This window comes from Fusarium musae, chromosome 4, assembly GCF_019915245.1.
Source record: "Fusarium musae strain F31 chromosome 4, whole genome shotgun sequence".
Taxonomy (NCBI): Eukaryota; Fungi; Ascomycota; class Sordariomycetes; order Hypocreales; family Nectriaceae; genus Fusarium; species Fusarium musae.
Window position 1 is genome coordinate 1447270 of NC_058390.1, and position 16905 is coordinate 1464174.

A 16905-nucleotide genomic window follows, 5' to 3' on the forward strand; every position below is an offset into this window, starting at 1 on the left:
CAAAACCCCTTCCGTTTGTCTAATCATCAATAGATCTGAAGGCTCACGCAATACCCCAGCGAAATAGGTATCAGGTTATCTCGGCTGGTTTCTTCTTGTTTCATAATAAAGACTTATGTCTTGATCATCTAGCTTGTTTTAAGTGCCTTCATGATAGAGAAGTAGAGGTCTTGAATGGATCAACCCTTCAAAGACATTTGAGTTCAAATGAAACTCGTCCTCGTTGTCGCATTCCAATCGACTATCAATTGGTAATGAAAGATACTGATTGAAAACAGGTGTAAGTTTAAATAATGAGTCCGTGCCGGCATCTATTTGTTCGACAATTTGATGAAAGTAATAAGTAATGTGAGCCTCGGCAAACAACACGATCTCGGGAGGTCGTGTACTGAGATTCTGACAGAGCGAGCGCAAGGTCCGTAAGAGTAGATGCAGCTAGAACGATGCTTCAATGATATCTCTGTAGCATAGCTCGTTATTTTGAAGCTATTTTTCCTCATTCAGATGTCAATTGTGACATTTTGCGAGCTCTTGAAGCTTTTGATGACGTTCCGAAACTCGCCTTGGCAATTGGGTGAACGTCAAGATCCGGAGCTTTTGACAGATCACGTGGTCACAATTGCAACAACTCCAATTGGTCAATTGGCTGGCGAAGATGGGTCCATCCTTCAACTTCGACCCAAATCAGCCCATTCCTCACAAATCCCTCGACAACACCTCTCTCAGCCCATCCCGAGTCATCCTCAAAGCTCGACCCCATTGCCCGGCGCAAACCATCAACAGAATGTTCCTGCAACGCTCCGCCCTCACTGCGGCTCGCCGCGTCGCCGCCCGACCTGCTGTCGCTCGCACCTTCACCACCTCTTTCGTCCGCCGTACGCTTTTCCATTTTGCTCCTCCAGCCAGCCAATGGCGATCGTCGTATGATGGCTGACTAGTGTTTTTGCTTCCACTACAGGAGATGCTGCCCGTCCTGCCACCCCCAACGAGCAGGCCGCTGCTCTTGCTGGCACCGCCGAGAAGAAGGTCGGCTCCTACAAGACTCTAAAGGGTATGTTGCCCAACAATGCCGCTGTCGACTGCCTCAATGGCACCCCGTAACCTCGGCCGACGGATCGTGACGTGACGTACGACAATCGCTGACAAGCTTCTGTGTGCAGAGATCCGAACTGAGGAGGATCTCTTCGGCCCTGGTGCCGCCCCCGGAACCGTCCCTACCGATCTCGAGCAGTCCACCGGTATCGAGCGTCTCGAGATTCTCGGTAAGATGGAGGGCGTCGACATCTTCGACATGCGCCCTCTTGACGCCAGCCGCCTCGGAACGATGAAGGATCCCATCATGGTCCGATCCGCTGGTGAGGAGCAGTTCGCCGGCTGCACTGGTTTCCCTGCCGACTCTCACAACGTCCACTGGCTCGGCGTGAGTCTTGACCTCGAAATTCCGGACGGACGGATGTGAAATGCTGACATTTGTGACTTCAGATCACCCGCGAGCGCCCCATCGAGCGATGCCCCGAGTGCGGCAGCGTCTACAAGATGGATTACGTTGGTCCCGAGGACGATCACCACCACCACCACCCTCCTGAGTTCGAGGAGCCCAAGACCTTTGCCGATTACATCAAGCCCGAGTACCGATACAAATAAATGCATTACATTGCGCTGAAAGGCATTGAGGAGATTGGGTCGTAGCATTAAGGGAAAACTAGATGGATGTACATGGTGCCCCCGGGGAGAGGAGCCGTTTTGTGTAGATTAGGGTGCCTTGATTCCCTGTGTCAATTTACTAAGTTAGCTTCCAGAAGTTGATGTTGACTATATTGGGCATGTCGTGTTTTGTGACAATAGCAGTTTGATCCAATTGAGCTTGTATACATCAGAAATGACTTTCCAGGCTTCCATAGTCTGGGTGTAGCTGGATTGTGATGTCATTTCGTGATACGGGCGTGAAACATCCAGTTGCGGTTACGAAACTCAATACTGCCAATAAGATGTGCCCTTTTGCAAGACGACGAGTATTCCACCGTATGTCTGGCGAGCTTTTATCTATTCTTTTACCGGCAGTCCTGAGACCGCGGGCTCCCTTCTGGTTGATGCTGGGTATCAGAGTGGCGTGATAATATCGTGTACCGGCTGTAGATGGATACATGAGCATAATCATAGTGATGCTCATGGTAGCTGAGTGATGAGAACGGGTGTTGCTGAGTTCACTCATGGTGTTCAACCTTCATCTTCATCGAAGCTCAGCTTAATCTTTTTGGCCTTCTTCTTTGGTTTGCGATTCTTTGCTGACTCCTTTTCGGCATCATCCTTCTCCTTCTTCTTGTCCTCTCCTTTATCCTCATCCTTGGCTTCATCAGCGGCCTCACCGATGACTTTTCCAACCTTTCGTTTCCTTCCTCCAATAGCAGCTTTGCTCTCTGATTCTTTGGCGGTTTCTTTCTCTGTTGCAGGTTCCACGTTGTAATCTCCATTGCCTTTGACAACTCCATCCTTGTCCACTTCAAGACTCACAACGTTTCCGTCTTCGTCTACGACAAGCGGCACATCTTCTGCCTCCTCACTGCTCGAGCGCTTCTTAGCTGACCTCCGTTGTGCAGCGAGTAGTGGGTTGGGGCCTATAGCACCAGCAGCTTGAGCCCTCAGAGCAGCAAGAAATGGCGGTGCTGCAGCTTCGGTGTCGTAAGACAGGTTTTTTGAGTTGATTTTGGGAGCCATGTTTGGTGATGCATGAATCAGACTGGATACAACTCTGTCTGCTATGGTTGGTTGAGCCGTAAGCGATTGGGTTGCAGCTCTTTGTCAGCGGGACGGGCTTCTTGACGGACGGGAGGATTCGTTGATCACAGACAGTTCTTGATGAAGCGGAATCAAGATCCAAGATTCAACCCCAGCCTAGACTCTTCTGAGCAATAGCGCAGCTGCATGCGAGCGCTAACTCAAGTTACACGTGGGTCTTGGATCTGTTGCTTGCTTTCGCTTGTTCGTAGAAGCTTCCACACGGACCTGTCCGTGAGTTTGAGTGACAATCTGGATGTGAAAACCTAATCTAATAACAAATCTAATTATCTTTCTCCTTACAGGGAGTTTTCGTTTTCTTCATTTCAGGTCAGTCAATTTTGCATCCAACACATTCAGGTATACACGGAGTACCGGTTCAGCGTGGGCCCCTGACATCGGTGTCCGGTAGTGTTCCGTCCTTTTTGTTTGGTGTTTGATTGGATCGACGCTGTCATGATTCAAAGGATGAGCAAGCTATTGGCTCACGGACGAGCCCTTGGCCCCTGTAACGACCCGGGATCTTGATGAATGTGCATGAATAACTGCAGTTGGTACGGAGTACAGCTCAAGCTGTTGTACTGCTCCGCTACATCAGTCATTATCTTCAGTGGCTACAGGCTCTACTACGGCCCCATCATGTTTTGCATGCTCCCACTTCCCACCGTCTCATGCTCTATCTGTAGACTGTCTGTACCTTCTCCCTTATTCTTTGCCTCTCTCTTGTTCTTTTTTTGGGCATCCCTTTCGTAGCCAAGACCCTTAGTCTGAGTACAAGAGTCAGTCAGTCTCTACCGCCCTTGCTATAAATGTACATGGACGCAGATAGAACATGCACTGTAACTCATAACAAGGATTCCCTCATTCATTGGTGATCTCTCGCTATCATCTGCCAAGGACAAGGAGCCTGTGCCCCACTGACCAGCTCTACCAGGTCGACGCGTCAGTAGTTTTTTGATTGCTAGATCAAACTCTGGGCCTGTCTTGTCTTTCTTTGGCTTTGACTTTGGTGGAATTTTCTACTGTATTGCACTAGAATCAGGGAAGTGGTCCCTGCCGCTCATTACTTAATTCAAACTGTCTCGTCTCCCTGTCTGTCTGTCTGTCTGTCTGTCTTTTACATAGAGATCCAATATCCCATCCCACGACTGCTTCTCCTTAAACGCTACCTACGTCTATGGACGACGTGCGACGATAACATCGAAATCCACGAGCCACGACAACGATACCACGACTGCCTTCTCTTCTGCGATCGCTTTCGACATATTTTTTTTTACCTTTTTAAACTTCCCGGTCCCACCTTGAAGATCGGCCGAACTACCTACGGTTACCGTACAAGTTAATTGCCCCATCCACCAATACCGATCTCCATCCCTGGCCTCCTATTTCCTCGACCACGACCATATCTACAACCTCAATCTTGTCTTCGACGGCCGTCGCAGGCGCCACGATACGGCGCTTTTCATGTCCTCCAGACCCCGACTGCTACCGATCACAATACCTACCGCCGTGGTAGGATCTTCCTCGCCATGGACTTGATCAGGAGGGCGACCAAGGTGGCTCCCAGCAAACCTCCTCTACAACTTCCCCTCGACGAGAAGAGGGATTCCAAACATAACAAGTCGGTCGATTCTCGCATGGCCTTCTTCCGAAGGCCCCTGCGATTAAAGGGGAACTCTACAATTTCCGTACCTCTGGGCGTGGTTGTCTTTTTTCCAATGCTTGTTTTAATCCTTATTTTTATTCTCTTCGTTAGCCATCCCAGTTCCCCCGGCAGGTTTCTGATACCAGGGGGTGCTCCCCCCAAGATGCGGTAAGTCTGATATCAGCATTGGATGGATGCTTGGCATAACAGATAGCTAACAGCCCAAACAGGAAAATCAGCGAAAAGTACGATAAGGTGTTCGTCGAGGGCTGCGCCCAGCCTGACACCAGCCAACCTCGAGCCAATGCCGCATTTGTGATATTAGCGCGAAACAAGGAGATCGATGGTGTTTTGCAATCCATAAAGTCAGTTGAGAGACATTTCAATCGCTGGTATCATTACCCCTATGTGTTCCTCAACGACGGCGACTTCGACGACAACTTCAAGGAGGCTGTTAGAAACCATACCTCCGGAGATGTTGAGTTCGGAAAGGTTGGACCAGATATGTGGGGGTTCCCCGATTGGATTGACCCCAAGGTAGCTTCAGAGGGTATCGCCAAGCAGGGCGACGCTGCCGTCATGTATGGGGGTCTGGAGAGCTACCACAAGATGTGCAGATTCTACTCTGGGTAAGTTGAAATTCTCTTGGCGATCAAGGATAGCCTGGCTAACAGCGCAATAGTTTCTTTTTCAACCACCCCTTATTACTCAAGTACGAGTGGTATTGGCGAGTCGAACCCGAGATCAGCTACTTCTGCGACATCACATAGTACGTTTTGCTCCAGTCCGATGCAGTCGCATTACTAACTAGTTGTAGCGATCCTTTCCAGAAGATGATCGAAAACAACAAAACGTACGGCTTCACAATCGCCGTTAAGGAGCTTCGAGAGACCGTTCCCAACATCTTTCGATACGCCTCCGCCTACAAGCGACTCAACAACATCACATCGAAGGGCTTGTGGGAAATGTTCGTCGAGCCACCGGAGGACGATGATGAGGACACTTCTAAGGACAGCGATACCTCACCAAATCCCGAGAAGAGTTTCTGGGATACCCTCACAGGTAAAAAGGAGAACATTGTCGACCCTGAGTCAATGGAGGGGGAGACCTACAACATGTGCCACTTTTGGTCCAATTTCGAAATTGCGAAGCTCAGCTGGTTCCGCAGCAAGGAGTACCAGGACTTCTTTGAAATGATGGACAGAAGCGGTGGCTTTTGGATGGAACGAGTATGCAAGCCAAAGTCCCCCTTTTTGTGCCGATGCTAACATTCCTCAGTGGGGCGATGCTCCTATTCACTCCCTTGCCGCTGGCGCTCTCCTCGGACCCCAGGATATCCATTACTTCCGAGACTTTGGTTACCGACATACAACGATCCAGCATTGCCCCGCCAATGCGCCGGGCAAACAGCTTGCACGTGAGCCCTACCTAGAAAAGACAACATTCCCCGAGTATAAGAGATTTGAGGAAGACGACTACTGGGAGCATTGGGACGACGTGCAAGAAGGCGGCATTGGCTGTCGCTGCAGGTGTGATACAGACGTTGTCGATGTTGAGGGCAAAGAAGGATCATGTCTTGCAGAATGGGTCGACGTTGCTGGCGGTTGGGAACATCCATACTAAGCCACTTTAGACTTGAGCTGTCTTGAGTATGGAATCCAACATACGGATCATTATCAGCATTCGAGCACTGCGATTATCAACCAAACATCAACGGCGCTTCAGGGGCATAAGCAACTTCATTCAACTAGGTCAAAGGGATTATTACACATTCGGGGACAGGGAAAAGTAAAAGAGGGTGCGGCGTTTTGTTTTTGTCCCGAGCATCCTGCCTTTACTTTTGCCGTGGTCGGAATACTCGTCTAACATTGTACTAAAGGGTTATGGCATGCGCATCGTGGGGAATCTGCTGCATACACGGGTTGGGAGGTCTTTGTCAAGATGATGTGATAGATGATGGATTTATATTCTACTCTAGATGTCAGAGCCTTTTATACTAATGATACATGTAGGATGAGGACCAGCTCATTCTACAACCACGGAGAAGTGGTTTTGTTGCATGTCTCACTTGGTGGTATTATGCATAAGTGATCGCCCTGACCTTAATTTATGGTTCTTACTGCTGCAAACCTTAAGCCTCCTGCAGCCATCCCTTGACTAATTGTGTAGATTCCGTGATAGCGTAGGCAGATTCCCAGGGGCTGAGTGGACGTGGCGCTGGAGGCCCCGGTCTAGAGAGCACTGCCATCAAGACAAACAGCTACAATTCTAGACCCACCAGTTCATGGAGGGCTGACAAAGTCCTAGGTATAAGAGTCCTAGAAACGACAAAGAGAAGTCTGTGCCAATATCATTTAATTCACGAGTTCTTCCCTATTCTCATCATCACACAAACGTATCAGTTTCGGGCACAATGGATGCCTTAAATCGTGTCTCAGAATATCTCTTCGGCCCTGCGATTCCTCATCGAGAACCATGTGGCCGAGCAGTACAGATCATGTCGGATCTTCATCTCGAGCTGAATCGACAATACGCAACGTTTGACTTTCCTGTCAAAGCACCTTTTCTCATTCTTGGTGGTGATATAGGCCGTTTAGTCGACTACGACATGTTTCTTCCTTTCCTCGCACGCCAAACAGAACGCTTCGAGAAGGTTTTCCTGGTTCTTGGCAACCATGAGTTCTATGAGATGAGCTATGAGGACGGTATCGAAAAGGCGAGGCAGCTGGAGAAAGAAGTGTCTCTGAAGGGAAAACTTGTGATCCTAGATCGAAATCGCTGGGATGATCCGGATTCGAAACTCACAATTATCGGCGTAACATTGTGGTCGAACATCCATTCTTCAGCAGCTGAGACCGTTGCCCTCCGAGTATCAGACTACAAACTCATCAAAGACTGGACTGTAGCCAAGCACAACGAGTGTCATGCCCGGGATCTCGCCTATCTCACAGAGACGATATCCGAACTCAACAACCTTCCAGCAGAATCTCAGAGAAATGTCTTGGTAGTGACGCACCACGCACCCTGTGTGAAAGGGTCTTCGAGACCAGAACATGCGAATGCACCGTACAAGACGGCGTTTTCGACGGATGTTATCCAGGCGAGGGAGTTTATGCGTGGAGTGCAGGTTTGGATGTTTGGTCACACGCATTATACGACTGAGTTTAAGAAGGGTGGTGTGAAGGTTGTTGCGAATCAGAGGGGGTATGTTTTGGGTTACAAGGGGCCGACACTGGAGAATACAAGGGGTTTTGACGACGAGAGAGTTGTAGAGTTGTGAGTTGGGATATATTGGGTTCTTACACTTAGATAGTATTAGAGATCTGCTCTCGATGAGCTCAAAGAGTTAGTATACTGAGTTGGTTCATTCCATCATTGACTATGACCCCGTTTGTTTGTATATAATATAGGCGTCCAAGGCCGACTGTATGTCCTGAGTATTTGTCGTCAGAATAACATGGTCAATGGTCCATCTCCAGTGACGGGTTGGGAATGTTGGTTTAGTAACTGGTAACTGGTAACTCCCATATGAGTGAAAAAAGGCCCACGCAGGATCTGTTATAGCAGCGATACCCGGAGGCTCGAGCCGTTCTTCTATTATGACAAGGCACATACTTGAGCAGTACACGTCTCTCAAATGCTTGGGGAATGGGCTGTGTCAAAGCAAAGCCTCAGATCGTGCCTTGCATGGTATTTAAGCATGATTAGTTAGCTTCATAACCCTTGCTGTTCTTCTTCCATCTCCAGCTGTTTCTCAATTGCGTGTGATTGTATGTTTCATATCCCTGATGTTCTTGGCTATAGATCCACGCAGCTAAGACTGTGCCTTGGGCTGTGCTCGAATACAAGGATGATGAAAGCACGAGAATGTCAATTTATACGAACCTACAGTTTACCACCTGATGTTATATATCAGTGTTGCCCTCACTGTCTAACCGAGCTTGCATATCGTCTCATCCTCACGATTCCGCAACTCCAAGATTCCATGAGGATTATGCTAGGTAGTTCTTCATCCATATATACCCACGATGTCAGCCAGAACATCTAATCTCTACTGCAGTCATTTCCTCAGCACCAAACTAAGAGACACTTTATCTCTCTTGGAAACAGGTGTGCTAGACTTCAACAAGTCAAGCAGCTCGACTTGCGGGTCGTTAACAACGAAAGTGGGCGTTTTAAGCTGAGACAACGGAAGTCAGCCAAAAAGGCTTATACAACCCTCGTTCAATTACTGGCCTTACAAAGTTTATCTGGGACGCCTTGAACATAGCTATATCGATCGTTCAGATGGGCATCATAATGATTGAACCCCGTGGGGCGAAAACAGACGATGACCCAGCGAGGTTGGCGACCGACGGAATGTTTCTATTTCTTGTTATTGGCATGCCTCTCATTGCATTATTTCTCGGTTGGGTCGGCTGCTTGGCTATTTACAGACGCAGAAAGAGAGAGAGAATTGCTAAGCGTGCTGCTAAGGCGAGAGAAAGACTCGCGAGCACAGCTGGAGATACGCAAAGCCTTGGAGGAAGGACTCTCTGCAACTGATTTTCGTTCTTTTCGGTCTACAGTCGCTTCTTGATAGATGTGGCATGGGATTAAGATGTTCAGGTGAAGGAAGGGCTCGGACTCTGTGGTTAATGGATGGGGAGGGCGTGTAAGTGATGTCTTGGAGGGGGTTTCAATGGCTGCTTCTTTCTGGAAGGGCGAGGCCTTTGACACGGGTTTATGAAGATACAAACGGCTTTATGAAGTCTTCTAATAATATATTAATTGTTCTCAATATCAAATTCGAAAACGTTGATTTTAAGCCTGTCGTTGATGATTTATAGGAGTGGCAGCCTGAGGCATCCACTGCCCCAGATTGGCATTCTTGCGCTAAGCCGTTCGAAAAATTGGTGACCATCGACTTCGAGATCGCCAGCATCAATTCCAGACTCACGGCCACGGCGCCCTCTCCACGACGATGCCTCCTCGAATTTCACCCTTCAGCACGCCGATGTGCTGCAGGACGACTCCCAATGCCCCTGTGTCATCGCTGACGGCCTACCTCTCCGGCCTCTCCCTCCAGACCCGAAATGCGTCTATCCTCAGCAGTCTCGCCAACAACCCCGGCGCCGTTCACCAGAAGAAGCGAGTTGGTCGTGGTCCCTCTTCCGGACACGGAAAGACATCTGGTCGTGGTCACAAGGGTCAGAAGCAGCATGGAAAGGTTAAGCCGTGGTTCCAGGGTGGTCAGACACCTTTGATCGTCAAGCATGGTCGAAAGGGTTTCAATAACTTGTGAGGCGCCTACGAATAATCCGACAAAATTTCGAAGAGTCGAGAATTATAGGAGCTTAATTGACTAACACATTCGCAGCCGAGCTCCTCAGATGTCAGAAGTCAACCTCGACCAGATCCAGGTTTGGATCGACCAAGGACGAATCGACCCCACCAAGCAGATTACACCAAAGGAATTGATCGAGTGTGGCATTGTTGGAACTGTCAAGGATGGTGTCAAGGTCCTCTCCCGAGGTGCGGATATGCTTAAGCAGCCCATCGATGTCATGGTTTCCCGTGTTTCTGCTGGAGCTATTGCTGCTATTGAAGGTGCTGGAGGCAAGGTCGTCACTCGATACTACACCAAGCTGGCCATAAAACGACTCCTACGAGGTCAGTCCGTCAACACGGATAAGCCTCTCCCTCAAGGATTGGAGCACGTCGACACTGTGCTGGCCGCAGCCCGCGATGCACCCTTCCGGTACCGATTACCCGACCCTACCAGCCGTGAGGACATTGAGTACTATCGTGATCCCGCACACCGGGGATACTTGAGCCACCAGCTTGCGCCCGGAGAGTCTCCCAGTTTGTACTTCAGGGTGCCTGGAGTGCACAAGATCAAGAGCGAGGTTAAGAAGGAGAAGGCAGCCACTGAGGAGACTCTGTTCTAAGAGTTGTCCAGGGCATGTGATGAATTGTATTATAATGACCGAGTATAGACACTTGGATGTGATAACAAGCAATGTACAAACAGTTGAACTCATGAACTTGCTCCTGTTAACCTCTAGTGATCAGCCACAGTTTTGACAGGCTGTGGCGTCTCCAGGAACATCCATTTTAGCCGTTGCATGCGTCAGGGAGTACGTACCTCACCCATGACGCTCCACAACAGCTCCGTCCGGTTTAAGTTGATGTCGCAGACCCAGGTCTTCTCCACTCGGAATGACTTCACCAACCTCCCAGTTGCCTCTCAATTCGCGTGTATTTCGTCGCTAGAGCTTCTGTATTGCTTATTGGGCTCGCTTCAACTCCTGTAGCTGCAGCTTTGTTCCATCGCAGGCTCGGCATCGCACAATCAACTCGATTGCGCTGTATATCGTCCTCTTCTCGGCTTCGATTACGAATCGCAATCTAGACGACCGATCTACGCTCTCCACGAGTATTCGCGACTCGGCTGATCGACATCGGCGAGATTGATACGCACCGTAAGACAATCTTACATTCACTGCTCGCCTGAGAGTCATAATGTCACTTTTTGGTTCATCGCCGACGGAGGACAGCCCAGGTCTGGGTTCGTCTACGGGTCCAGCTCGTCGCGGCGGTGCTGGACTCTTCGACGATGACTCTGGTTCTGGAACTCCAAAGCCATCCAACAGCCTCTTTGCTGACGACAACGACTCTCATGATTCACCTTGGGACATGCCCACGCCGCGCAAGCAGCAGAGCAGAGCCGATCTTATCCGCAACCTCCTCCCCGGTAGCGACGTGCCCGATACTTACATCGAGACCTTTGATATAGTAGTGCGCGAAGATGGCAGCGGAGGTCAGGTCACTTCTGGTGGTGTCGCAAAGCTCTTTGCTACTGCCAGACTTGGTGCTGATGCCCAAGCTCGCATTATGTCCTTGGTAGCTCCCGGAGGCGGGAATGTCCTGCTGGGTCGAAACGAGTTCAACGTGCTGCTGGCTTTGGTAGGCCTTGCACAAGAAGGCGAAGTCATAAGCCTGGATGGTGTTGATGAGCGCCGAAAACGTAAGTAAACCTATCTCTTCGCATCACATTTCGCACGATCACAGTATTTTCCCCTCATGTACATCGCTTGCCTGCCAAGACTTACAAGCTGCCCTATCAACTGGTCAATGCAATGCCATGGATGTCATATCAGTGCTGGCATATGCCCCCCGGCGCTTGGTGGGGACACTACTCAGGTCCAGCTAATAACTCATTTCCATCACAGGCCTTCCGCAACCCAAGCTCGCGGGTCTCACTGCAGAGCCCGTCCTACCTCCAGTCGCTGAACTTTCCGCGAAGCCGCCTCAGACACCTCCAAAAGATATTCCTCCTCAACAACAACAAACTCCTCCCGCGCAACAAACGCCCAAGCAATTTCGACCAGCCATGGATGACCCAGAGGATGATCCATGGGGAAGTCCTGATATGCACAAAACCCATGATCATGGTCCCTCCAAGTCCAACGGCACCCAGCGAAATAGCACAAATGGCCATGCCGGCTTTGGCCAAACACCACCGACGACAGTAATCGATGCTCCTCCTCTGCCCAACATTGCATCCCCTCAAGCCACTACGTCTCCAAACAGCCGGAGACAGCATTCCAGCAACTCGGTGACAACGCCTGGAGGATGGGGATACTTCGATGGAAATAACCCTGTTGTAGGCTTTGGGGAATCTCCCTCTGGCCCTGTCCAGAATCCCTTTGGTGGAGCTCCCGATCTGACACCAACTGCACAACCTCCAGCTCTTCAGCACCATGCGAGCAGTGCTAGAGCCAGCCGCGGCGCCGAGGAGAATGTCGTTGTTGTGCTTATGCCGGAAAAGGAAGGTGTTTTCATGTTCCAGCACCATAATTATGAAATCTCGAGTATAAGGCGCGGTAGCAAGGTTATTCGCAGGTACAGCGACTTTGTCTGGCTATTGGATTGCCTACATAAGAGATATCCATTCCGTATTCTACCGCTACTTCCACCTAAGCGTGTAGGTGTAAATGGTAGCCATCTGTCCAACGATGGGGCATTTATCGAGAAGCGAAGGAGGGGTCTGTCACGATTCTTGAATGCCCTTATCAGACACCCGATTCTGAGTCAGGAACAACTTGTCGTCATGTTCTTGACTGTTCCTACAGTAAGTCAATTCTGCCACCAAGTGTAAGTCAACTGCTGAAGCTAATATCAGCATCAGGAACTATCTGTGTGGCGTAAGCAAGCTACCATTTCTGTTCAAGATGAGTTTGCTGATAGAGCACTACCACCTGGTCTGGAGGACTCTTTGCCCGCTGAGCTCGAGGATCTCTTCAACCGAACCCGCAATGGCGTCAAACGATCTGCTGAACTTTACATTAACGTCTGCAACATCATGGATCGTCTCGTCAAGCGAACCGAGGGCGTGGCTGCTGACCACGCTCGTATTGCTCTTTCTTTGGCCTCTTTGACAGAAACATCGGAGGATACTTACGCAACTGACACCAACGAGGTTCCTCTTCTTAATGATGGACTTGTTGCCATGAGCAAACACCTCAGAACTTGCCAGGCTTTGATGGAGGATGAGAGCCGTGGATGGGACGAGGGAGTTCTTGAGGACCTCAAGCGCCAACGAGATGCTCTTGTCAGCGTGCGTGAGATGTTTGAACGAAGAGAGCGATTGGACAAAGATAATATTCCTTATCTGGAGCGGAGGATTCAGACTAATGAGAACAAGCTTGCCAACTTGAGATCTAAGCCAGAAGGCGTGGTCAAGGCTGGTGAGATTGACCGCATAGCAGAAAACATCATCAAGGTAGGCCTATCTCTGTACTATCACAAGGAGGGGCGCTAACAAAGAATCAGGATAAGGAGTCTATTGTCCAGCAACACAACCGCTCCATCTTCGTCAAGGAGTGTATTCGCGACGAACTCATCACCTTCCAGTCAACTCAGTACCAGGTCAGCCGATGGAACCAGGACTGGGCCGGTGAGCGAGTCAAGTACGCCGAGATGCTCGCCGACAACTGGAGACGATTGCTAGATGAGCTTGAGGGCATGCCCCTGGGTGACTAGAGCCCGCCAGAGAGTCACCAAGGACCATTTGCTACAGCGTACGACGAGCCTTTCGAGGAAATCGCCGAGATCGTATGGGGAGACGTGGAGTGGTGATTGGAGACAACCACGGGACAGGAGAGAAGCGATTGTGTGTTTTTAAAGTATAATTTATGCGTGCAAGATGTATTTGTGTATCAAGACAAGAGCAAGATGAAGGTGGTTATGCATGGGTTGAAAGAGGAGTGTTAGTGGGAGACAGAAGCGTGTGGATGTGCTCGATACCCTTCATTCATTTTAGTTTCCAATCCTCGTTCATAATAGAAATCAAATCTACCAAGTTTATACAAGTCGCTGCTCCTAATTATATGGTCGTGTTAGTCCATGTTCAATATCATGCGAGATCACGCACGGTATTGCGTTTCAATATAACATAATATTCCCATTTTTATTTTTTGCTCTCCATGCCTGTCTTGGATATCTACCACTGATCTGTCACAGCACCGTGAGAAGCATCTCCGACCAACTTGGCATACTTGGCCAGCACACCTCGCTTGACTCTAGGTTCGGGGGCCTTCCACTCACTCCTTCGCTTCTCCATCTCCTCGTCGGTGATGTCGACATCAATGCGGTTTCTAACAGCGTCGATAGTGATGACATCCCCATCCTTGACTAGAGCGATAGGGCCTCCGACCATGGCTTCAGGCACCACGTGACCAACGATGAAACCGTGAGAGGCACCACTGTATCGACCGTCTGTGACGAGGGCCAGATTCGAGAGACCGGCACCCATGATGGCTGCAGAGGCCTTCAGTTGTTCAGGCATACCAGGACCACCCTTGGGACCCTCATATCGAACGATAACGACCAAGTTGCCGTCGGATTGCTTGATCTCACCCTTGTTCAGAGCAGCGTTGAGCATCTTCTCAGTGTCGTATACACGAGCCTTGCCAGTGAAAGACAGACCCTCCTTTCCAGTAATCTTGGCAACGGCACCGCCGGGGGCAAAGTTGCCTCGTAGAATGCGGATGTGGCCGGAGTCCTTGATAGGGTCGTCGAGAGAGCGGATGATATCCTGACCAGGGTCCAGGCTAGGCCAGTCTTCCACGTTCTCGGCGAGAGTCTTGCCGGTGACGGTCATGATGCTGCCGTCAAGAAGACCACGGGCGATGAGCATCTTGATAACGGAGGGCGTTCCGCCAACATTGTAGAGATCCTCCATGTAGTACTTTCCACTAGGGGCCAGATCAGCGAGGAAAGGGGTTCGGTCACTGGCGCGTTGGATATCGTCGATGGTCAGGGGTACACCAGCTGTGTTGGCCATGGCGAGGAAGTGAAGAACACCGTTTGTAGAACCACCCAGAATCATAGTCAGAACAAGAGCGTTCTCGAAGGAAGCCCGGGTCATGATGTCGCGAGGACGGAGATCCTTCTCCATAGTAGTTCGGATAACCTGAGCAGCACGCTCACATTCACGACGCTTCTCAGGAGACTCAGCAGGGTATGAAGAAGATCCAGGTAGTGAAAGACCCATAGCCTCAATGGCAGTAGCCATAGTGTTAGCCGTGTACATGCCACCACAGGCTCCAGCACCGGGACAAGCATGCTTCTCGATATCATCCATGACATCAGAGCTCTCGCGGCCAGCCTCACCAGGATTCGACTTTGCATGGAGTTTGCCGTAGGTGAAAGCGCCAGAAGCTTCGTAGCATGTGCTGATGTTGATAGGCTGCTCGAGGAGCTTGGAGTGACCCTTGCGGATGGTACCGCCGTAGATCATGATAAAGGGGCGGTTGTGACGAGCGGCGGCCATGACAGTGCCGGGCATGTTCTTGTCACAGCCAGGAATAGAGATGTTGGCGTCATGGTGCTGGGCGCAAGTTACAGACTCGATGGAATCAGCGATGATTTCTCGGGTTTGAAGAGAGAATCGCATGCCTGAGAGGTGTGAGTTATTTGTGAATTTAGTGAGTGAGATTCACTGACCTTCGCCTCCCATGGTGATGGCGTCAGAGACACCAACGGTGTTGAACTGCCATCCGATCATACCCTCCTTCTCGATAGAGTTCTTGACGATTTGGCCAAGATCGAGGACTGCAACTTTGTGAGTATAGATTCTCCAGTGTGAGGTTGTCTCACTTACGATGAGTGCTGGAAATCATTAGTATTCAGTCCTGAAAGAGGCTTTCGGTTCAATACTCACTTGCAAGGGTTTCCCTGCCACCAAACAGTAGCAACACCGATTTGAGGGGCATTCTTCATCTTGTCCTTGTTGGGGACACCAGCTCCGTAGAGCATGGCCTGGTAAAGTCAGTGAGTTGCTGGGATATGGTAGAGGTAGGGGAGACATACCTGAGCTCCGGGATAGTCATGCTCGCGAGTGATCTTTGTTGACCAACGGTTCAGAGCACCACCGGGAGGAAGACAAGGAAAGGGGATGTAGTCGGGATCTTGTTTAGGGTCGTGTTGGACTTGGTCCGCCATGATGATGAGTTGTGAGAGCTGATCTCAGTCTGTATTTTTGGTTGGTGGTAAGAGTTCAGCGGCTTCTAGTGAATCAAAGGCTGAGAAACACGAGAGTCAAGTCAAGGTGAAAGAAGCTATCTCCTGATGAGTTGGGATTAGTTTCAAGGTAAAGGATAAAAAGCGATGTCGGAGAGAGAGAAAGAGGAAGAAAGGACGAGTTGAGTCGGTTTATGTTTATGTTACAGTGAAGAGAGGTGCCAAGGCGTAACCCCACGGGCAGTGACTGGCAGCGGCAGGCAGACCTTGGTTATATAAAGGAATTGAGTCCGGACAACAAGGTCTTTAGGCTTTTGGTCTTTAGTGAGGGTGACAGAGAACCGAAGACGAAGAGAAATTGACCAAAGACAAGCGTCGGATTAGACAAGAATTGTGGTGCGAGTTGCAATGCGTCTGCCGAAGAGCGGAGTAGTTTTGGTTTTAGTGACTTTTTTCAATGTAAGCGGAATGTCCTGTAGCCTGTAGCTTCGTAGCCCTGTGACTTGAGGTAGTGTAGTAGTGTGCGGAGTAGAGTAGAGTAAGTGAGCGGGTGGCGTTGGCTCTTGTGTTGATCAGTTTGAAGGTTTACGGTGTTACAAGTCACCAAGAGAGAGAGAGAGAGAGAGAGAAGAGAAGATGAAGATGATACGGGAGAAAGGGAGTGATAACGGCTGCTGCAGTTGTGACAATTTTGCACTCTGCAAGCTAATGTAAGGTAGCTTCTGGCACATTGACAACACACGATATCTACCTAGGTAGATAAGAGAAGGCTCGTGAGAAATTGCGTCTACCTCGTGTTGTTCGAGGCTATTCTCACTACAGAAAACTTGGCTTGCCTCACTTATCCTTCCTTTGCCGGACCGAACAGCTCGGCATTCGCTCCGGATCTCGAATCAAAAGAGTTTCCCCATTCCCCTTCTGACCTTCTCTTGATTCTTCTTTTCTTTTAGCCCCTCTTGACTTGGTATGATCATGAC

General features: G+C 49.8%; 7 protein-coding genes across 7 annotated transcripts; 5 read left to right on the forward strand and 2 right to left on the reverse strand.

Moving 5' to 3' along the window:
* Positions 1-655: 655 nt before the first annotated feature.
* On the forward strand, positions 656-1644 carry COX4 (Cytochrome c oxidase subunit 4; the record flags this gene model as incomplete). Its single annotated transcript, XM_044823085.1, has 4 exons — positions 656-875; positions 959-1051; positions 1161-1420; positions 1483-1644. 4 exons carry the CDS (start codon positions 656-658, stop codon positions 1642-1644), a joined length of 735 nt encoding a protein of 244 aa, XP_044681576.1.
* A 573-nt stretch (positions 1645-2217) lies between these two features.
* J7337_005407 (uncharacterized protein) lies at positions 2218-2715 on the reverse strand (the record flags this gene model as incomplete). The annotated part of the gene is made up of 1 exon (XM_044823086.1): positions 2218-2715. The coding sequence occupies one exon, from the start codon at positions 2713-2715 to the stop codon at positions 2218-2220; it is 498 nt and encodes a 165-aa protein (XP_044681577.1).
* A 1868-nt stretch (positions 2716-4583) lies between these two features.
* On the forward strand, positions 4584-6043 carry J7337_005408 (uncharacterized protein; the record flags this gene model as incomplete). The annotated part of the gene is made up of 5 exons (XM_044823087.1): positions 4584-4588; positions 4651-5049; positions 5103-5189; positions 5238-5649; positions 5699-6043. 5 exons carry the CDS (start codon positions 4584-4586, stop codon positions 6041-6043), a joined length of 1248 nt encoding a protein of 415 aa, XP_044681578.1.
* A 790-nt stretch (positions 6044-6833) lies between these two features.
* Positions 6834-7700, forward strand: J7337_005409 (uncharacterized protein; the record flags this gene model as incomplete). The annotated part of the gene is made up of 1 exon (XM_044823088.1): positions 6834-7700. One exon carries the CDS (start codon positions 6834-6836, stop codon positions 7698-7700), a length of 867 nt encoding a protein of 288 aa, XP_044681579.1.
* A 1683-nt stretch (positions 7701-9383) lies between these two features.
* J7337_005410 (uncharacterized protein) lies at positions 9384-10350 on the forward strand (the record flags this gene model as incomplete). The annotated part of the gene is made up of 2 exons (XM_044823089.1): positions 9384-9700; positions 9780-10350. The coding sequence occupies 2 exons, from the start codon at positions 9384-9386 to the stop codon at positions 10348-10350; spliced, it is 888 nt and encodes a 295-aa protein (XP_044681580.1).
* A 574-nt stretch (positions 10351-10924) lies between these two features.
* J7337_005411 (uncharacterized protein) lies at positions 10925-13447 on the forward strand (the record flags this gene model as incomplete). Its single annotated transcript, XM_044823090.1, has 4 exons — positions 10925-11429; positions 11635-12536; positions 12594-13187; positions 13238-13447. The coding sequence occupies 4 exons, from the start codon at positions 10925-10927 to the stop codon at positions 13445-13447; spliced, it is 2211 nt and encodes a 736-aa protein (XP_044681581.1).
* A 460-nt stretch (positions 13448-13907) lies between these two features.
* J7337_005412 (uncharacterized protein) lies at positions 13908-15910 on the reverse strand (the record flags this gene model as incomplete). The annotated part of the gene is made up of 5 exons (XM_044823091.1): positions 13908-15364; positions 15413-15520; positions 15570-15577; positions 15630-15727; positions 15779-15910. 5 exons carry the CDS (start codon positions 15908-15910, stop codon positions 13908-13910), a joined length of 1803 nt encoding a protein of 600 aa, XP_044681582.1.
* Positions 15911-16905: the final 995 nt, after the last annotated feature.